Here is an 18,206-nt window from a genome sequence, read left to right as displayed (position 1 = left end):
AATTTACAAGTAAAATGCAGACATTTTCCAGAGATTTAGTTAACTTTATTGAAGTCTGTAAATGGTCCAAGTTTTCCAGTGAATTGTGGGTCGATGACCTTTGAGTGCAAGCGGTATTGGGTTACAGGCAGCCGTTGATAATTTAAACATGTTTTAAGAATTTGTATGGAAAATAAAATACCTCCATCTTATGAAGGGAATAACAGTGATTTCAAAGAGTGCCCGCCGGAAACCGTAAAATAGCCTACAAAGCACACAAGAATACACCAGAGGTGTGTCAGTTTTATTCATTTTATTGCATGAACGTTGAATTTTGCGTGTTTTTAAACGTCAAAATCGACGGTATTTTATTCCCCATACAAATTCTTATAACGCGTTTAAATTCTCAACAGCTGCCTTTATCCCAATACCGCTTGCACTCAAAGGTCATCGTCCCACTACTTATTAATTATCACAGACTCTCCAGTAACGCGAACTTGGGCTGCCTGTGGTTGAACTGTGAAATTTTTTATGTTTATTGTCTCTCAAGGTGGTACTCGATTGTTCCTAACCTAAGAGATTATTTTTTTAATAATATCCTTTAACGACCCTAGTCAGCCTCCGCCATTTTCGATGCCATCGAAATTACTGATATCGCATGGTAAGGCGAAATCTTATTGCTTAACTCTAAGTTATGTTCCTGAAAGTATGTTTCATTATCTTTAGTTGTTTCACAGTGATTTCGTTCTTTTCGACATGCTCTGAATAAAAAATAATAGCCAAACTCTATCATATAAACAAAAACAAAGGTGTTTCTGACTAGGGCCCTTTAATACTAAATGGATTTGACACTTTAATTGACATGAGATTGTAATTTAAAAGTTTGTATAAAAAATGAAAGGTAATTTTTTTGCGTTCGTTTTCCTCTTCCCCTTAAAGACGTGCGCTGTCTTTATGATCAAAATTGGGCAGTATTTTGCACCTTTTTGTAAAAATGCGAATCAAAATCTTTTGGCGGCCTGACGTTCTTTATTTCATGCTAAAGAAACCCAAGCTTGAACATCATGAAAGAAACCCTGGCAAAATATGGCCAGCGACTGGCAATGAAGCGCGCAAGCTGATAACTTTGATAAAAATAAGCGCCATTTCATATTGTGTTAAATCAGATGACGACTTAATAGTTTCTATTTATTACCCAGAATTTTTCCAAGATGATTTAAACAATATCTAGACTTCCAACCACGTGTCCTTAGAATGCACAAAAAAGGAGTCTATTCTTCAGCTCATTTTATTATGCACTGCAAAACTTTATAAATAGAGTAATTTTAATATAATTCCATTTAATTGATGTTTTCGTTACCTTCCTCTACAATGCCTCCATCCAGGACTTAACTACCACACACAAGTCCGCAACCAAATAATAAGTGCGATTAGCTAAGCTACTTTTGGTAAGGCCCGCAAATGCAATATCGTAGTACAAATAGAAACGTAAGTGCCGATTGGCTGATCACTAAAGATCGTTGCAGTTATAACAACTAAATAATCGTCAACAATCATGTCGAACGCAGGATATGCCCCATTTTACCCCTCAATAGCCACTTTTTTTTTCAGCATGGGTGAAACAAATTGATTTAAAGCACCTGTTGTAAGCATTTTTACCCGCTAAAATTGCTTGTTGCCTTTTAATGCAAAGAGCGATATTATGATATCAAGACTCGCTACTAAGGTGCTGGCTAGATCACGTGATTGGATATTTATTGCTATGCGTCAAACACTCTTTATTATATGGTCCTTCGCTGATGTGCATCATGATCAGTGGTAATATATATATTTAGCGAGGCCTAAAAACGGAGGTCCACAATTCCTATTTTTAATTAATAAACATTTATAGAAGTCTACTTATTGTATGAACGTTATAACCTGATGAGTTCCTCATCAATTCTGCAGTTATACATTTTAATGCATTTGCAGCTAACTTCTCATCAACAATAACACTGTGATACAGGGGGCAAAATTACTGAATGCCGATTTGTTGTAACAGAGGGCAGTATTTCGTAATTTTCCTTTCACCGAGGGCAAAATTACTTACTCCTAATTGGTCGATCGGCGAAAATACTCGTTCTTGATTGGCTGAGCACGATAGTTTTACATTTCGTTGGTTTCTGCATTTTGTGCCCAAAAAACAACAAGTTCTTTGAGGTTGTTTGGAAGTTCGCCGGGTTGTTTTTACACAAATACACGTAAATCAAGTGTTGCAGCTAGAAAGGAAACTCTTAAAGGTTACTTTTCGTATCTCTTACAAGAAACAGCAAAATATTATTTGCGTCAACAGCTAAAGACTTGGATCGGATTGTCTTTATTTTGTTTGGTTGAGAAACTGAAACCGGTCATGGCGTCCAAGTTCTTTCAACAAACGATAACCGAGCATGAAAGTGTCGTTTTGATGGGAGGAAGGAGCGGGAAAAAATGACTCCGCAAGTTCCTTCTTTGGATCCACCGTTTGCTATTTTTATCGATCTATGTTCGTGTGATTTCCAAGCGGTAGGAAGCTTCACAGAGCAGGTGAATAATTAATTGATGCCTAACATTTGGCTTTATCGATGTTAGCTTGCTCCTGAATTAAACTTGTATTCTCTCTTAATTACACGTGCATAATGGGAACTGTTCTCGTCGGTTTTGTTTGTTTTGTACGCTACGAAAAAGATGAAATAATTTGTTGGTTTGCTTGCGCCTTCTATGAGTTTTTTGCTGACTGTTCTACGAAGTTCCTTGATAGTTTTAAGAACATTTTCCCTCTGTGTGTTATGAAAGCGGAATTTAAATGGACTCCAAATGATATTTTCTGTTTTTATTAGTCTTTTTAGTTTTTAAGATGATCGAGGCGAATCGGTTTGTGAACAATGAGTCAACGCGCGCTACCGGCACTGTCACTGTCTAGTAAATTTTGCTTGTCAAGAAGGCCGTACGTTGTAAACCTCTGAGAAAGTGGATACACTAACCAAAAAACAGACTTCAAATATATCCTTGAGTAATAAGTGAAAAAAAAAACTGATAAATTCATAGCAATCAGTACAGAAATAAACTAAACAACGATCTTTGAAAAATTGACAAAAACAAGCGAATGAATGTTTTGCGGAAGCTTTGCTTTGATGAGAATGAAATCACACTTTAATTTTACATTCGCTTTGAACGTTCTTTGAAAAGGCTCTCAGTTAATCTTTGCCTTTATAATCCTATTGTTTTAAGCATTTTAATTTTTTTCTCTGTCAGGATTGTCAGAAATAAATGCTAAAATTAGAAATATATGCGAGAAAAACTTGTCAGTAGTCATGCCAACGATACAATGTTGGGAGACGTTTGTTTTACTGACTATTTTAGCTCAGAATCAAATATTTTTAAGTGAAGCAAAATGGGATGAGATTAGAAAATAAAACTCCAAGAGAAATAACCAACATGGACCGAAAAATGAGCTCAAAAGAATGCTCTGAAGTTAAACAAGTTGCACTGTCAACACTACAAGAAAAAAATATCTTGCAAAAGAGCAAAGTTTTGTCAGCAAAATGACATAAATGTACTCGCCTCTTTGGAGAATAACAAGTCCTTTTATTCGATTGCTGATTTTTTGCGTTCGTTGGCAACGTTAAGTTTTACTTCAAGAGAAAAAATCCAACGTTTCAACGCGCCTGATTAGCGTAAAATAATTTCTCTTCAAGATTCGGCCGCTGTTTATGAAGTGCCGCCGCAAAAAACTGCTAAAAGAGTCGATTTGTTTCTCCCGCCGCGAGTCGCATTGCTCTCTCTCCCGCTGTTTGACGTCAAAATTGGACAACGTCAGAAAATAAAACTCCAAGGGAAATAATCAACATAGACCGAAAAATGATCTTAAAAGACTGCTCTGGAGTTAGCAGTAAGCTTATATTTAGCTTAAGCTTAAGTTACACGGTGTGTCAAAACTGCAAGAAATAATGTCTTGCAAAAGAGCAAACTAGCAAAGTTTTGTCAACAAAATTGCATGAATATACTCTCCTTTTCTGAGAACATCCAGTCCCTTTATTCCATTGCTGATTTTTCCGTTCGTTTTACAACGTTAAGTGAGCAAAATGTTTCCCTTCAAGAGGAAAAATCCGACGTTTCCTCGCGCCGGATCGGACTAAAATGATTTCACTTCAAGATTCTGGTGATGTGCCAGTCGATTTGTTTCTCCCGCCGCTGGTTGCCTTACTCTTTCCCCTGCTGTTGGTCACATAAATTGACTTTTTATCTTGTCGTCCTCAAAATTGTTCTCAAACGCAGTTGGCGATGCAACTTCCCGCTAAACAAACGCAGCCGGCAGGGCAGTTGGCCATGCATTTTCCCGTCGAAAAACAACCCAGGTTCCAGCACATATGCTCATCTATGTAAGACAATATGAAATGAGACACCAAAACCCTGTGCTGCAACACGGGTTGTTTTCGGCGCCATTTCCTGTTCTTTCTCTCTTTGTTCGTCACTCATGTTTCGCCTGTTTGCTAGCGCTCTCAGTCGCTTTCTTTTATGTCTAACTTCGCTTCCTCGTCGCCTGTTTTCTCGATCTCTTTCTATCTCCCTTTCTTTGCTTTTCATGTTTGTAGACTTATTCATAGATTGACTTTGTGTTTTGTCGTACACGTCGTCTTCAATTTTTTTTTCTCAAACTCAGGTGGCGATGCAATTTCCCACTAAACAAAAGAGGCCGTTAGCGTTTGTAAAAATGCGAATCAAAATCTTTTGGCGGCCCAAAGTTCTTTATTTCTTGCAAGAGAACCCCAGGCTTGAATATCAGAAAAAAGAGCAAAATATGGCCAACGACTGGCAATGAATCGAGCATGCTGATACCTTTGACAAATATAAGCGTCATTTCATATTGTGTTAAATCAGATGACGACTTGAGGAGGCTCGAAGAGGTTTCTGAAAGCTCATAAACATGTCAAAATAAATCAACACTGAAATTTTACCCCTTAAGTCTCTGAAACAAATTGTAGCTAAGACGTCATATGCGTTGTTATGGTAACCGTAACTCTGTAAAGACATACTCCTCAAAGGTCCCTTTTTAACTCGTGAATGCGCGCATGCGCAATGAACGAGTTATAGCGATAGCTGGCTTTTGACTTGGTCGATCAGTCGGTTTTGTCGTTAACTTTCGGGCGTGCGCAGTGAGTGAGTTTCAAATTCAATTAGTGGGAAAAACACGCGAACATTTATTGTTCACGGCGCATCAGGAAATTCTTATTCAATATGTAGAGAATAATTTGACGATCATTTAGTGCAAGAATGGAGATTTTTCGTTCAAGCTGAGCAAAGTTACAAGTTTTTTCAGTTTTTCAGAAAGTCCGGGGTCGTAAACTCAATTAGTGAAAAAAAAAAAAGTGAAAATTTTTTTTCACGACGCGTCAGAATTCTCTCATTCATTCTGTAGAGAATAATTTGACAATCATTTCAGTGTAAGAATGGAGATTTTTCGTTGAATCTGAGCAAAGTTATAGGTTTTTTTCGTTTTTTTCTACAAAGTGCGGTTTCTTTTAAGAATTAAAAATAATTTAATTTAGAAATAATTTAATTAAAAATAATTTAATTTGTCAGTTTTCACGCGAAAGCGGAACGTGCCATGTCACGCATCATTGACGTCATAAACAAAATTATGCAAATTTCTGGTGAAATGAACACTTTAAGATCTTGTCAGCTTTCATAGAGGTTTCACAGGGGAAAAATGTTTCATTTTCGAAATTTACAACTGGTAATTTATGGGAAAGCAAAAGGACGCGGTCGATAAATAATTCTTATTTAGCAAGAGCTTGTCATAGTTCATTATTTTTACTTGAGGATTGCGTGGACTGAACTCCAAAGGAAAAATTTCACGCATTTATGTCGGGCATGAAATGTAATGCGATACTTTGTTGAACATATTTCCCTTTGTGAGATCGGCTTGCCCTACAGTAATTTTGTAATTTTAATTCCCAAAAAAACTTCACTTACCCATCGGGCAAGTGATGGTTAGAATCCACTAGCCCGATCGCGAAATCCAGTAGCCCCGGACTATCGGGGACACGAATTTGCATGACGTAGCTGCACATGGCGTGCTCCCATGAACTTTGAATAAAAAAAACACGTGATTTTTTTTAATCGGCGCATCAGAATAATCGGCTTATTCAATCTGTACAGAATAATTTGACAATCATTTTAATAGTACAAGAATGGTCATTTTTCGTTACATAATCGGGCAAAGATATAATTTCTTTTAGCTTTTGAGGAAGTTTCCGTAGCCGTCTAAATTTCAATTACTATGTGTCATCTGCATTCACGAGTTGGCTCACAGGAGCCTTTGAGTCAAAGTTATCTTAGAAACTAACTCGGTGACCCATACTTTTTATCAGCGTCTTTGATAGTTAGTAGTGTTCTTCACATTCCCTGAAAATTTGAAAAAAATCTGTAGTGTGGAAATCGAGAAACCTTGGAAAAAGGTCTTTTAAAGATTAAAAAAAATCTGCTCTACGGATTTTCTCTTTAAAGTCTTAAATGTTAGATACAGTTAAATGCTGTTTGCATGAAAAGTTTCAACATAGGTCGCCAAGCAAAATTGATCCAAAGTTTGTCTTGTTACTTCCGGTTCGTGCGTCTTCGCAGCCATTATCATTTCCGGTCACGCTCTTCATATCACCGCTGACCGTGCTCGCGCGAATGGATTGAATTCCTTCTGTCAATCGAGCTATCATGCCAAGTCATCAATGGAAAAAAATAGGCAGTCTCAGACTGCATGTGTCTACTGCAGTTATGGTATAGAAATGTGATATAAAAGAATTGAAGAAAAGGGAAATAAGACTGAAATGAAAACGAAGAGGGAGGAGTGGAAATAGGATAGAGATAAAAAAAATGGTTGTAAAAATGTTGCACAGAATACTGGTGAGATTGAGATTAAGCTGGCATCGTTTACCACAAACATTTTGTAAGAAGAGAACTGTAACTTTATTCTAACATAAACAATATATTATATAATCTTACAACGTGAACCACAACTTTGTACTGAAAGCAATGCAGCAAAGTTCTAAACATAAAGTACTGAAAGCAAAGTTCTAACCTGAAACGTAGGCATAAAATGCAACAGAAACTATTAATTAATCTATACTGAACTTATGAATGACAAGTAGCATTCTTTAACCCTTTGACTCCTGTCGTGTTTCCATAGTTTTAGCATAAATAACTTTTTCCTGCAGCGGTTTAAAATGCGCAGTAGATAAATAAATATCGTTGGCTTCCAAAATTAACTGCATATTAAACTGGAATGATTAAACAAATGTTTTCTGACGTAAAATAATATCGTTACTACTAATCATTTGCCGAAAAACACACTTGAACGCAAAAATATCTAAAATTCACGGCATGTTCATGAAGACCTTTGGCATATCAAATTTCAACCCGCTTATGCAAATTGTCCTTGATTACGCATTTGTCGCTTCTCAAACGCATATATGAATTGACAAAGACACAAAAATCAACAAAAAGCTTTTCCAACAAAACATTTTATCGAAATAAACGATGCATTTGCTATTAGAGGCCAAAACTTTCAGGGTTTTTTTTTTTTGCGTGCGTGCAAACACGCATGTAAAATTTGAAGACACTACGTGTTTGTTCAAAGCGATCACTCGCAGTAAATTGGGGCACTTTTGCGATGAAAATTACAGAGAGTACAGAATTCTGGTTCAAATCATCACTTAAACTATTTGTAAAAAGCAAATCAACATCGGAAAACATCATTTACCGTATTGTCGCCATTGTCCTGATCCGGAAATACAATCGCTTATATCTCGGTCAGTCGAGGATTAGTGTCGGCTTTCGATAGGATTCCACTTGGGATTCCTGTGGCATTTACACTCTTACGCTCTTTCACTCTTTCACTCAACCCGATGACATAGTGTCTACGCTTGTCTAGAGGCCGTAGACCCAAAAACCGAAGGAACATAAAGGAATGAAAAGGCTAAGGGCGTATTAAGGACGGTGCCTACTAATACCGAAATATTTTTGCGCGGTTTATGGCTATGTGGGAAAAGCAGATCTTAGCAAGGCCTATTGGAATCCAAAAAGAAAATTGGGGGTAACCACGCATTTTTCAGAGATAATTAAGCAGTAATATCTCTAAAAAAAGCTAAAATACAAAGCAATGTATGGGACTTTTTCCTAAATTGAAGCTTAATTATCTCTGGAAAATGCATGGTTACCCCCAATTTTCTTTTGAGATACCAAAAGCATTTGGTAAGTTCTTCTTTCTCCGTATAGTTTTAAACCGCGCAAAATTATCCCTGTATTAGTAGGCATCACCCATAGGAAACCCGAGTATCTCTAGATGCGCAGAACGTATGCGCAGTAACAATAGTAGGCACCGTCCTTAAATTGAAACAAAGCGAAAGGTCGTGTTTATAGTTCGTGGAAGTACTTTAAAACTGTGGAAATTATTCTTTTGTTTGATGAAATTCTGGGCGACTTGGCCGACTTGTTTTGGCGAGGCTATAGGAATTGCGATTCAATGGCGGGAGTGCAATAATACCATACAGACCGTTTAGTCCAAATTTGGAATGTATTTCTTGGAGAGTACTGAAGGCCAAACCGGCATCTGCCAACTTCTGGATTGTTGTCAAGGTTAACTTCAAAGAGCCACTCGGGAGGTAAAGATTTCCGCTGAAGGTGTCAACAACTTGTTGTCGTCGCTCAAGAAATGTTGACTGTTGCTGTGCTTCGTTCGGTGATGATGTTTTTCCATGGTTAACAATAGTTTTAGTGCTAAGCTCGAGTGGCGGAGAAAGCAGAATCCTTCTCAGTGCTTTCACATCCTCCAAAGCATCGTGAGCGAGAAAGTCACAATTAAACAGTGCCTTATAAACACAAGCTAATTTGTTGTTCGGCGAAGATTTCAAGGCGTTGTTCGGTTGACTTCGAAGGAATTTGAAAACTGGAAGGCTAGACTGTCACCGAACAACACTTTCATTTCCTCCAGCTGGTTGGAAAATCTGCTGCCGCCGTTACGGAGAAGTCTAGGGGTATCGAACACAGAGGAGTTGTGTCCAGTGAGAACTAAGTGATCGACAGGTTTTAGTTGTAAATAGTTTTAAGGAAATGCAAAAAGCGAGTGAGACAGGTTTGCAGTGACGTCGCAGGTATTTGTTTTCCATCTTTGTACAATTGCCTTTGATCTCCGGAATATCGCACAGTTATGTTGTGAATGGCTGATGCAGTGCTGCTGATAGGTTTACTCGGTAAGATGTATTCGGAAAAGGTGTCATTGATTTTGAAAACGCGTCAATTATTGACAAAGGCACCTTTAGAACCTGAAAAACAGTAGAAGCGTGGCATACCAAAATGACACCTAACGCAGATAACAATTCTGGCCCGTTACCTGGACAATACAACATTCTTTTTAACAAACATTCACAATTATTTACATTTTTATTATTTCGCAATTCACATTTTTGTTTAAAAAGTTTTTCTCATCGCTTTCTTATCACTCATTTTACCCGTCGAAGACTGCAGTTCGGGCAGTCGAAAGCTCGTAGTTTTTAATCTTTTTAGCCAGAGATCGCTTTTTAAATTTTTACTCTTTTTATATCATTATATCGCGCTATCTTCAGTAAGTCCTCGGCCTGTATAATACATGTGCTAATGACCTGGAAACTGGTGTTGGTAAAAACTGAATACATTTACTATTGGCTCTGATAGCCTAGTGCAGAGAACCTATTAAATACAATTAACTATGGCTGCTGATGCCTAGGATTGAATGGATTGTAACTTGAAAAAAATTGGTCGATTCTTCCACGTTTTTCCCGTTTAGTTAGAAGAAATCGTAGTACACGGATTAGATTTGTTCTTCGTGAGAGAAATCACCTGAACTTTTCCACCGGGTGCTAGAAAAAGTAGGTTGCTAATATGTGGGCACATTTGACTAAGAACACTTACATCAAAACAGCAAGCAAATGGACCCTCGAAGTCGGAGTAAAAAACGTAATAATAATGACTCCGCTTATTGCCTACATTTTGGGTCCAGACATATTGATAAGGGCGTTGAGTGTTTGTTGGAAAATACTAAAATTGAAGACAGGAATGGACATCAACAATTCTAAAGGGCAAATCTTGAATTTTCCTTGAAGGCAATCCTCGGCAGTTTACATCCTTGTGTGAATAATGGGACGTGTATATTGATGTAGTCAATGGATTCACTTGCAATTGTACGCGCGAAGTTGGTGGTGATCGCTGTGAAATAGGTTAGGAAATTATTGCATTTTTGTGTCGGTTAACTCCAGCTTTCCTTGTCAGACTTTCTATGTGGGTGGTTTGACTTCATTGTTATATCGACGATTGAACTGGTTTGGGGACAGAATACAGAATAGCGATTATGCTGAAAATGAGACTGAATTTCCAAAATGTCGTATTTTTAGATTGAGTTGAAATGATTTAATAAACTTGTTTGGATCTTTCAGTTGTAGGGGAACATAATGCATTAAATATCAGTGAGGGGAGTGAACCAACGATGACTGTCAGTGTGATGCCCTATCCCATCTTTTCTTTGGATTTCATCTTCAGGGCTATGCACGCCGAATATTTTCTTGCGCGAAATTCGTTTATACGGAAACCCGTTTGCAGGCTAGTTTTGAATCTGCATCGACAAGTACTATCCGTAAATAATCAACATATTTTATTTATCTCCCAGGAACTACAGAAAAAGGCCTCACGACTGATTTGTTCATTCTTAATTATGGGATCTGCAACTTTCTGAGTGGTTGTCAAATATGAAGGATCCACAAATCTGACCCGGAAAATCGTCGCCGTACCTACCCCTCCCCACCCTTTCCCTCCTTTAACAGTACCCAGCCGATACTGACTTACAGTAACTGATAGTTCTTCTAAGCATCTAAAAAAGGTTAAGTTATCGCCTCAAAAACTGCAGTGATTTGGGGGAAAAATAAGAGTCTCCTCGTGTGCTTAGAAGATAAGATTGAAGATATCAGCAAAAAACCACGTCACGAATAACCTTCCCATTTTCAATGTTCGCTATCAACTGAGTATTGATATGCTTTAAAATTTGTGAAACATCTAACTTTGGTTTTGAGTAGAGAAAGATTGAAAAGAAAACTCACCAATGGAAGCAAACCTCGAAGATATCTTAAATGCTAATACTGAAGGTAAACCTTTTTTTCTCCTTTAGATTTGTCCATTGACTCAATGAAGGTTAACCTTTTTGTTTTTGTTTTCTTTTTTCTCCTTTAGATATGCTTTCTGATTTGTCCATTAACTCAACCATGTTAGCCATGTTCCTTGCGCCTGCCGTTGGAAATAACCCAAAGTGGCTTTTGTGTTACCGCGCCTCCATACACGGTTGGGCAGTCAGTACCTTTCACAGCAGGTGCGATGGAAAAAGACACACCGTTACAATCATCAGAAATGGTCCGTACGTGTTCGGAGGGTACACGGACATTCCCTGGGACGGTAATTTAAATTAAATAAATTAAATAAGTAATTTAATTTAAAATTCCTCTGTTGTTTATATGAGTGACAATACTACAAACACATATGTGTAGCTTTCAGAACCCTCCCCTCCCCCCTGCCTCTCCTCTTTTACAACCCTCATTCCAGCAGGTTCTTCTAAGTGTACAATCTTATTGATCACAATCTTCATAGTTTTATTAGCCCTGTTTACAACCGTGTAACAATGAAATCATACTTTGTCGAATGAAACCGACTAAATTTCCAGTGCCAGCGTCGACGTCTCTTTCTGCGGTATGGTGGGGGCTGTTTTAGTGTTGATAATTACAAGGACTTTTACAGCTTTTAGAGGAACAATTCATTAGCTGGAAATCTTAACCCAATTACATTAGCTCAGACCGATTAAAAGTTTCGGACAGTGAAAAGTTCCGTATTATTAAATCCACAAAGGTTGATATTGTGGAATGACACCAGGCTGACTTGATGAGAATGATGTATTATTCTGTGAGTGACAAAGGCAAACTCGGATAAAAGGATCTTCAAGTGCTTCTATCAGGACTCGATGTTTCGAGGATTCTTTCAATTAAGACGAACAATTGTGAATACCGGAGTGTGACTCTAGCAAAACCAGTATGTCTCAGTGGTATTGCAAATTTACAGTGCCGTCAAAACAACGTTGTAAGAGGGAACTCAATGTGTTTGATTGTTGGTGGGACAAGTCCCTAGCTTACAGTGTTTACACCAGAGGACAGGGACTTTTCCCATGAAAAATTTACATGAAGGTTAAAGAATAATATTGAATTCTTGGGAAAAATAAAAGGGAACCTTGCTGATAATGGTCCTTACTGATAGATTTTTTGGCGAAACTGGGTTATTCCTCTGGTGGGTGAAGCGCAAGGGACTAAGAGGAATGCGCTCCTTCATGCGAAGGTTGACTCAGGGCAAACAGGGGAGCAAAATACAGGGTTTGTATTGGAATCCGATGGCACATAATTTCTGTATAAATTTCTTATGGAGGTTTTCAGACTAAGAGAGCTAAAGTAATTTTAAAAAAGATGATTTTCGTACATTTGAGGGGTAAAAGTATTTTGAAATGTGGACAATCCCATTTTTAAGTTTCGATCCATTCACCTGTCAAGTCGGCGGAAAACGTTACAGACTAGCATAATTATTATCAAAAGTTTTAAAGGTGATTACTTTGCCGATTAACTATCGTGCACATAATTACCACGTTTCTTCATTTGTTTTTGGTCCAACTTTATACAATACAATAAATTAATTTTGGGTCTGCTTATTTAGCTTTGCCACTGACTAGGGACCGCTTTCCAATAATGCCAACAACGAGAAGAAGGCCAAGAAAGATTAGAACATTTGTTCCGTATACTTTCTTTTCAAAACGAAAAGAAAAGCAACCTTAACTGAGTTATCTTGTAATTCATGCATGTCTCTTTATTTTTTCTCCATCTTTTTCAGGGTCCAGTGGGTATAGCTACACAAGCAATGCGTTCATCTTCTCACTCCACAACAAAGAAGGACTGGCACCTTTCCAAAGTATGGTGGAAGACCCAAAACACGCAATTTACAGAGATGAAAGATATGGGCCAAGATTTGGTGACGACATCGTCATTTATGATAATGCGAACACAAACGAAAATTCGCGCGCAGGGTTTGCCGGCTACTACAAAGTTTCAAGTGGAGTAACAGACAGGTACACGATTCTCGCTGGAACTTATCAATTCTCGCCTGATGATTGGGAGGTTTTTTACCGCCAATGATTTCCCTTTTAACTGGATTGTATTGAAAACGTATTGCAAGCAAATTCCGGCTTACCAGGCTTAAATTAATATTTAATTTAATGTAATATAATTAATAAAACGCCATTAAAACGCTAATCTGACAATGTACGGTCAGCTTACACAGGAAATGGTGGTAACAGCAGCAGTTCTCCAACAACAAGTAAAAGGTAAATTTGAAAATTAAGAAATAACGACAGGGAAAAAAGTGAAATCAGAGAAACAAAGAACAAAAGGAACAAAAGGAGAGTTTTCTATTTACGTTTTACCAATTTGAATAGTGAACATACCAAAGAATAAGCGCAGAGCTTGCTCCGAATCCTAAACAGGTCGACTTACAAGTGCCAGCCGGTTGGCTCAGTTGGTTGAGCATCGGACTACCGTGCGGGAGATCGTGGGTTCAAACCCCGGCCGGACCAAAACTCGGGGTCTTTAAATAACCGGAGGAGAAAGTGCTGCCTTTGTAATGACATCTGCAAATGGTTAGACTTTCTAGTCTTCTCGGACAAGGACTATAAGCCGTAGGCCGCGTCTTACAACACTTCACAATGTTCATAACCCTGTGGGACGTTAAAGAACCCACACACTAATCGCAAAGAGTAGGGCATGGAGATCCCGGTGTGCTGGTCTGGTCTTTGTGCTATTTCATGATTTCGTGGGTTGTGTGGGTTGGATGAGGTCGCTAATGGACATATGCTGATGTCCGATCTCACCCTTGTACTGAAGTAATGTAAACCGCATTTGAATATGTAAACAGAAAATGCGGTATATGTGAACCAACCACATATAGCATCGTGTTTAATTACGGCAAACGGCAAACGTAAAGCCGCTGTTTGTTCTAAAATGCATAAACTTGTCAGTGTTTCTCTAACTCACTTCTCTCTTTTTCGTGTTTGCTCGATAGCTGTCGCCGGCTGGGTGGAGATAAGGTTAAACCAAAAAAACTTCATTGTTTTTCACCAAAGAGAAAATTTCAGCCTGGCGTTTGCCGTTTGCCGCAAACGCGATGCTAAATCTCTCTATTAGAAGTTGGTTTCTACGGGAGTAGGGAATCTCCGAGTTTGGATTCGAGTTCGAGTTCGAGTTCGAGTTCGAGTTAGACTTCGAGTTGGACTTCATGAAAAATCGTTAATATCGATTTGACACACGAAATCAATTTATCGATTTTCACCGATTTCCGTTATCAAACGGTAAAAATCATCCGTAAAAATAACTTACATCTCTTTCTTCCCGACCAGATTAGGTTTCTCATGTGATTAGTTGGCTTTCTAACGTGTCAAGAAAGAGGCTAGTAGCTGATAGTTTGTTTTGTGGTCTGCGATGTTTTTGGCACTTTTTTTTGTTAATCTTTCCACTTCCAAGGTTAACAGTACTAAGATTTTTAAAGCAAAACAGGCAAAAATTGCATACCGAGAGGGCAGCTTTGTATTAGATCACTTGAATAGCAGCGTTTAAATGTTAATTAGTTAATGTAATTGAATTAAATAACTGTAACAGTAATGATCAGAAACATTACATGTATTTAACTTTATTAGCCTATGTATGCAATACTGAAAGGGCAGCTTTCTCTGTATCATTATTTAATTTATTGATTACTGAAACAGTATTTAACTTTAATTATTAGACCGCATGCATACAATACCGAAAGGGCAGTTTTCTGTAACATTGTTGATTGTAAACAGTATTTAACTTTATTAGACTGCATGCAATACTGAAAGGGCAGCTTTCTGTAACATTGTTGATCGTAAACAGTATTTAACTTTATTAGACTGCATGCAATACTGAAAGGGTGGCTTTCTGTAACATTATTGATTATAAACAGTATTTAACTTTATTAGACTGCATGCAATACCGAAAGTAAGAGGTGTCTCGCGTCCCGGGTCTCCCGTCCAAGCGATGTTGCGCGTCCGCGGTTTAAATTGCATCAGTAGATAGATGAACCCCTATATCAAATTAAAACTTATAGAGGTGGCTATCACACTATTTTTTCCGAATTTTTAGCGCTGTATCCTCGAATCAATTTTTCATTTGAAGGGGACACTTTAAAGAGCTAAAACTTAAAGGGAATTTGTCTGTTTGCCTTCAAATTTGGACAGTAGCTAGTTTAACAAATAAATAACAAAATATTGTCTGCGAAGTTTTTCTTTCGAAATATTTTTTCTCTGAGAGGGATTTTTGTACGATCACTCCACATTTTTTTAATCCTATTTCCAAAACTTTCTGTAACTTTTCACTCCAATTGAATTTGGCAAAACGCAGACACGTTTGTTTTTTTTTTTTTTGGCGTGTTGCCTCCGGAAACTGAGGAGCAAATTAAATTAGCGATAAATAAAAATTCGCTTTCACTTGTAGTTTTCAAAAGGTGATTCGGACGGTCGCATTTAAAGTTCGTGAAAAATTCGGCGACTGATTTTATTTCAAAATTCTTGGTTTAGTTTGATAGCCAGCCCTATAAGCTTTAATTTCATATAGGGGTTTAGGTATCTACAGTTTAAACCGGACGCGCTACATCGCTTAGACGCGAGACACCTTTAACGTCGTATACGGTAACCTTAAAGGGCAGCCTTCTGTTACACCGTCTGTACTATTGATTATAAACACTATTTAACTTTAGACTACTCTTCTCGTGGTGAGTAACTTAATTCTTGTTAAAAAAAATAAATTTCTCAGTTAATCTGTTAAGTGGTATGCTTGTGTTATAACAACTTAACGAGACAAACTTCAAAAATGGTTTGTGCCGGAATGATAGAGTTCGGAGAATTTACCGGTAAAACACGATTGTGGGTGTTGTTAGCCGAACCAGAAGAGACCTTTGTCCATCGCTCCTTTCTGTAGTATAATACTTGAGCTGTGTATGAAAAATTTAATATAGGAGATACCATCGCGGTTTTTTACTCAACTTAAGCAGTTGCGAAAAATTCTGGGTGAACAGGGTTGGAACCCATGACCTTTGCGACACCGATGTCTACCAACTGAGCTATCAAGCCAACTGGAAGTTGGTTATTTTGTAAATTCATGATACATGGAGGTGATGAGGTAGAAGTGAAATTCACACATTTGAACTGCGGATGAAAGAATTAAGTAGTAGAGAAAAACGAAGTTGATAAAAATGTTTTCATGGTACTTACCACCAGACATTCCTCCACCACGCGAAGGCACTTCCGGTTATAAGCAGTCTTTTGGAGTCCATTGAGCAGTTATTTGGCAAATTACCTTTAAAGCTGAACTTTTTTTCACCTTCCATTAAAATTTTCATCATTCATACCCTGTAAAAAAGGAACTCTAATTCCTATTCAATTCTTCTCACATTAGATAATGACTTCATCACAATTTCCCTCGTGATCTATACGCTTCACACAGGCTGTTTCAGTTCTCTAAAGTTGATCTAACAACGGATTTTATACTCTAAACTCAAAACTTCATCTATCCGACGATAAAATCACAACTCGAAGGTATGTTCTTTATGGCTTCTTCCTCGCCACTCACTCATAATTATGTTAATTTATGTTCATAATCTAATTTTTAACATACCCGTCCTTTGTACTTCGTTATCATCATTCTTAACATCATTAGCACTTTTGAGGCACATTTGGACGAGATAATCATTATAATATGAAGCAAAAAACTGACAAAACCTGGAATCGCCACTTACAGTCTCCAAGAGAACAAGTAATTGTAAAAAGGGAATGTGATGAACTGTTTCATTGAGATAAATCAATGATGTTCACCCAACTTTAATTAAAAATAAACTTCAAGGATTCCTGTATGCACTTTAAACTAGTGGGAGGATACCACTTTTCATTGATCGTAAAGCTTGCTTTGAGTTTTACGATCTCTTGGAAACTACAAATCCGAAGAAACCTTTATGATTCCCAAATCCATGTTTGGTTTCTGTCAAAGAAATGCTGGAGCAATAAATATTTCCCAGGATCCCAAACTCCGCTCGCCGTTCACGCAATCCAACGAGTGCTACCGTGAACATCAGTCAAGAAAGAGACAACCCAGAGTCCAGCAGGATTCTTGATGATCCAATTTGACATGATATATAGTACCGAGTTCCCTGAGATCCATCCCCTTTGACATCAGCCTCACCCCTGACCCTCTTCCTCTAGAGTTAAGGCAGGAATAATAGCAACTGTAACAGAAAGTCTGGGTCCAGCAATGGTTTAAACGCAAGTGAAGTTATTCTCCAATGAGCTCTCGTTTTAGCCGAAACTTTCAAAAATGTCGGTAAAATCACATCTCATCCGGGAGCAAGTCTACGTCATCATTCGCGTTTGACTGTTATTGCAAACTGGTCCCACTGAGCTTAAATGTTTTAGAGATTGAGTGAAAAAAAAAGTTTGTAGGCAACTTTCGTATTCGTATCGCACGCAGCTGCCAATACAGATATACCTTAACAGTCACAGTAATTAATTTGTTCAAAAATGTCAAATGACCCGCATGTGTCGAGCTTCTCAAGAAACATGAAGTGTGTGTGGAATAGTTTTTGTAACGGTCAGCTACAGTACAACACAATCTGTCTCTCGTACCAGTCTCCCTGTGGTTTCTGGCGCATGGGAACATTCTCGTACCCATTCTCGTTCCCAGAGCCTGGTCCTCTTAGCTGCTGGAGGTTTGACCAGGAGGCTCTGTAGGGGATGAGAATGGCATTGGAATTGCTCACGTCGCCATAATTCGTTTTAATTATTAAGCAGTTGATATCACCTCTTCTATTGTACCCACATTTCGTTACATTTTGAGCAGCTAGCTAGATTAACTATGTCCGGAATGAATGTAAAGTTGACCTTCTGGAAACTAATCTAACCATTCATACCCCCCCCCCCCCTCCTTAGGGCTGTCCCGAAGTTGCTCGGCAACTTTTGAGCAACTTTTCGGATTTCGAGCATTTTTTTTCCTTTTTGAATAACTTTCTCGCCCTTTTAAGGCAATTTGTAACTAAAATTTGTCTAA

General features: G+C 38.0%; 2 protein-coding genes across 2 annotated transcripts in view; both read left to right on the top strand.

Moving 5' to 3' along the window:
* Positions 1-18,206, top strand: part of LOC146489085 (uncharacterized) — a 311,447-nt gene that overhangs the window by 200,444 nt on the left and 92,797 nt on the right. The window lies entirely within an intron of this gene.
* LOC146489094 (uncharacterized) lies at positions 11,006-15,931 on the top strand. The gene is made up of 2 exons (XM_085106248.1): positions 11,006-11,463; positions 12,934-15,931. Exons 1-2 carry the CDS (start codon positions 11,247-11,249, stop codon positions 13,233-13,235), a joined length of 519 nt encoding a protein of 172 aa, XP_084962374.1. The 5' UTR covers positions 11,006-11,246; the 3' UTR covers positions 13,236-15,931.

The sequence above is a fragment of the Pavona decussata genome, unplaced genomic scaffold, assembly GCF_977016875.1.
Source record: "Pavona decussata unplaced genomic scaffold, jaPavDecu1.1 SCAFFOLD_6, whole genome shotgun sequence".
NCBI lineage: Eukaryota > Metazoa > Cnidaria > Anthozoa > Scleractinia > Agariciidae > Pavona > Pavona decussata.
The sequence above is the reverse complement of the archived record's forward strand: the minus strand, read 5'-3'. Positions and strand labels throughout refer to the sequence as shown.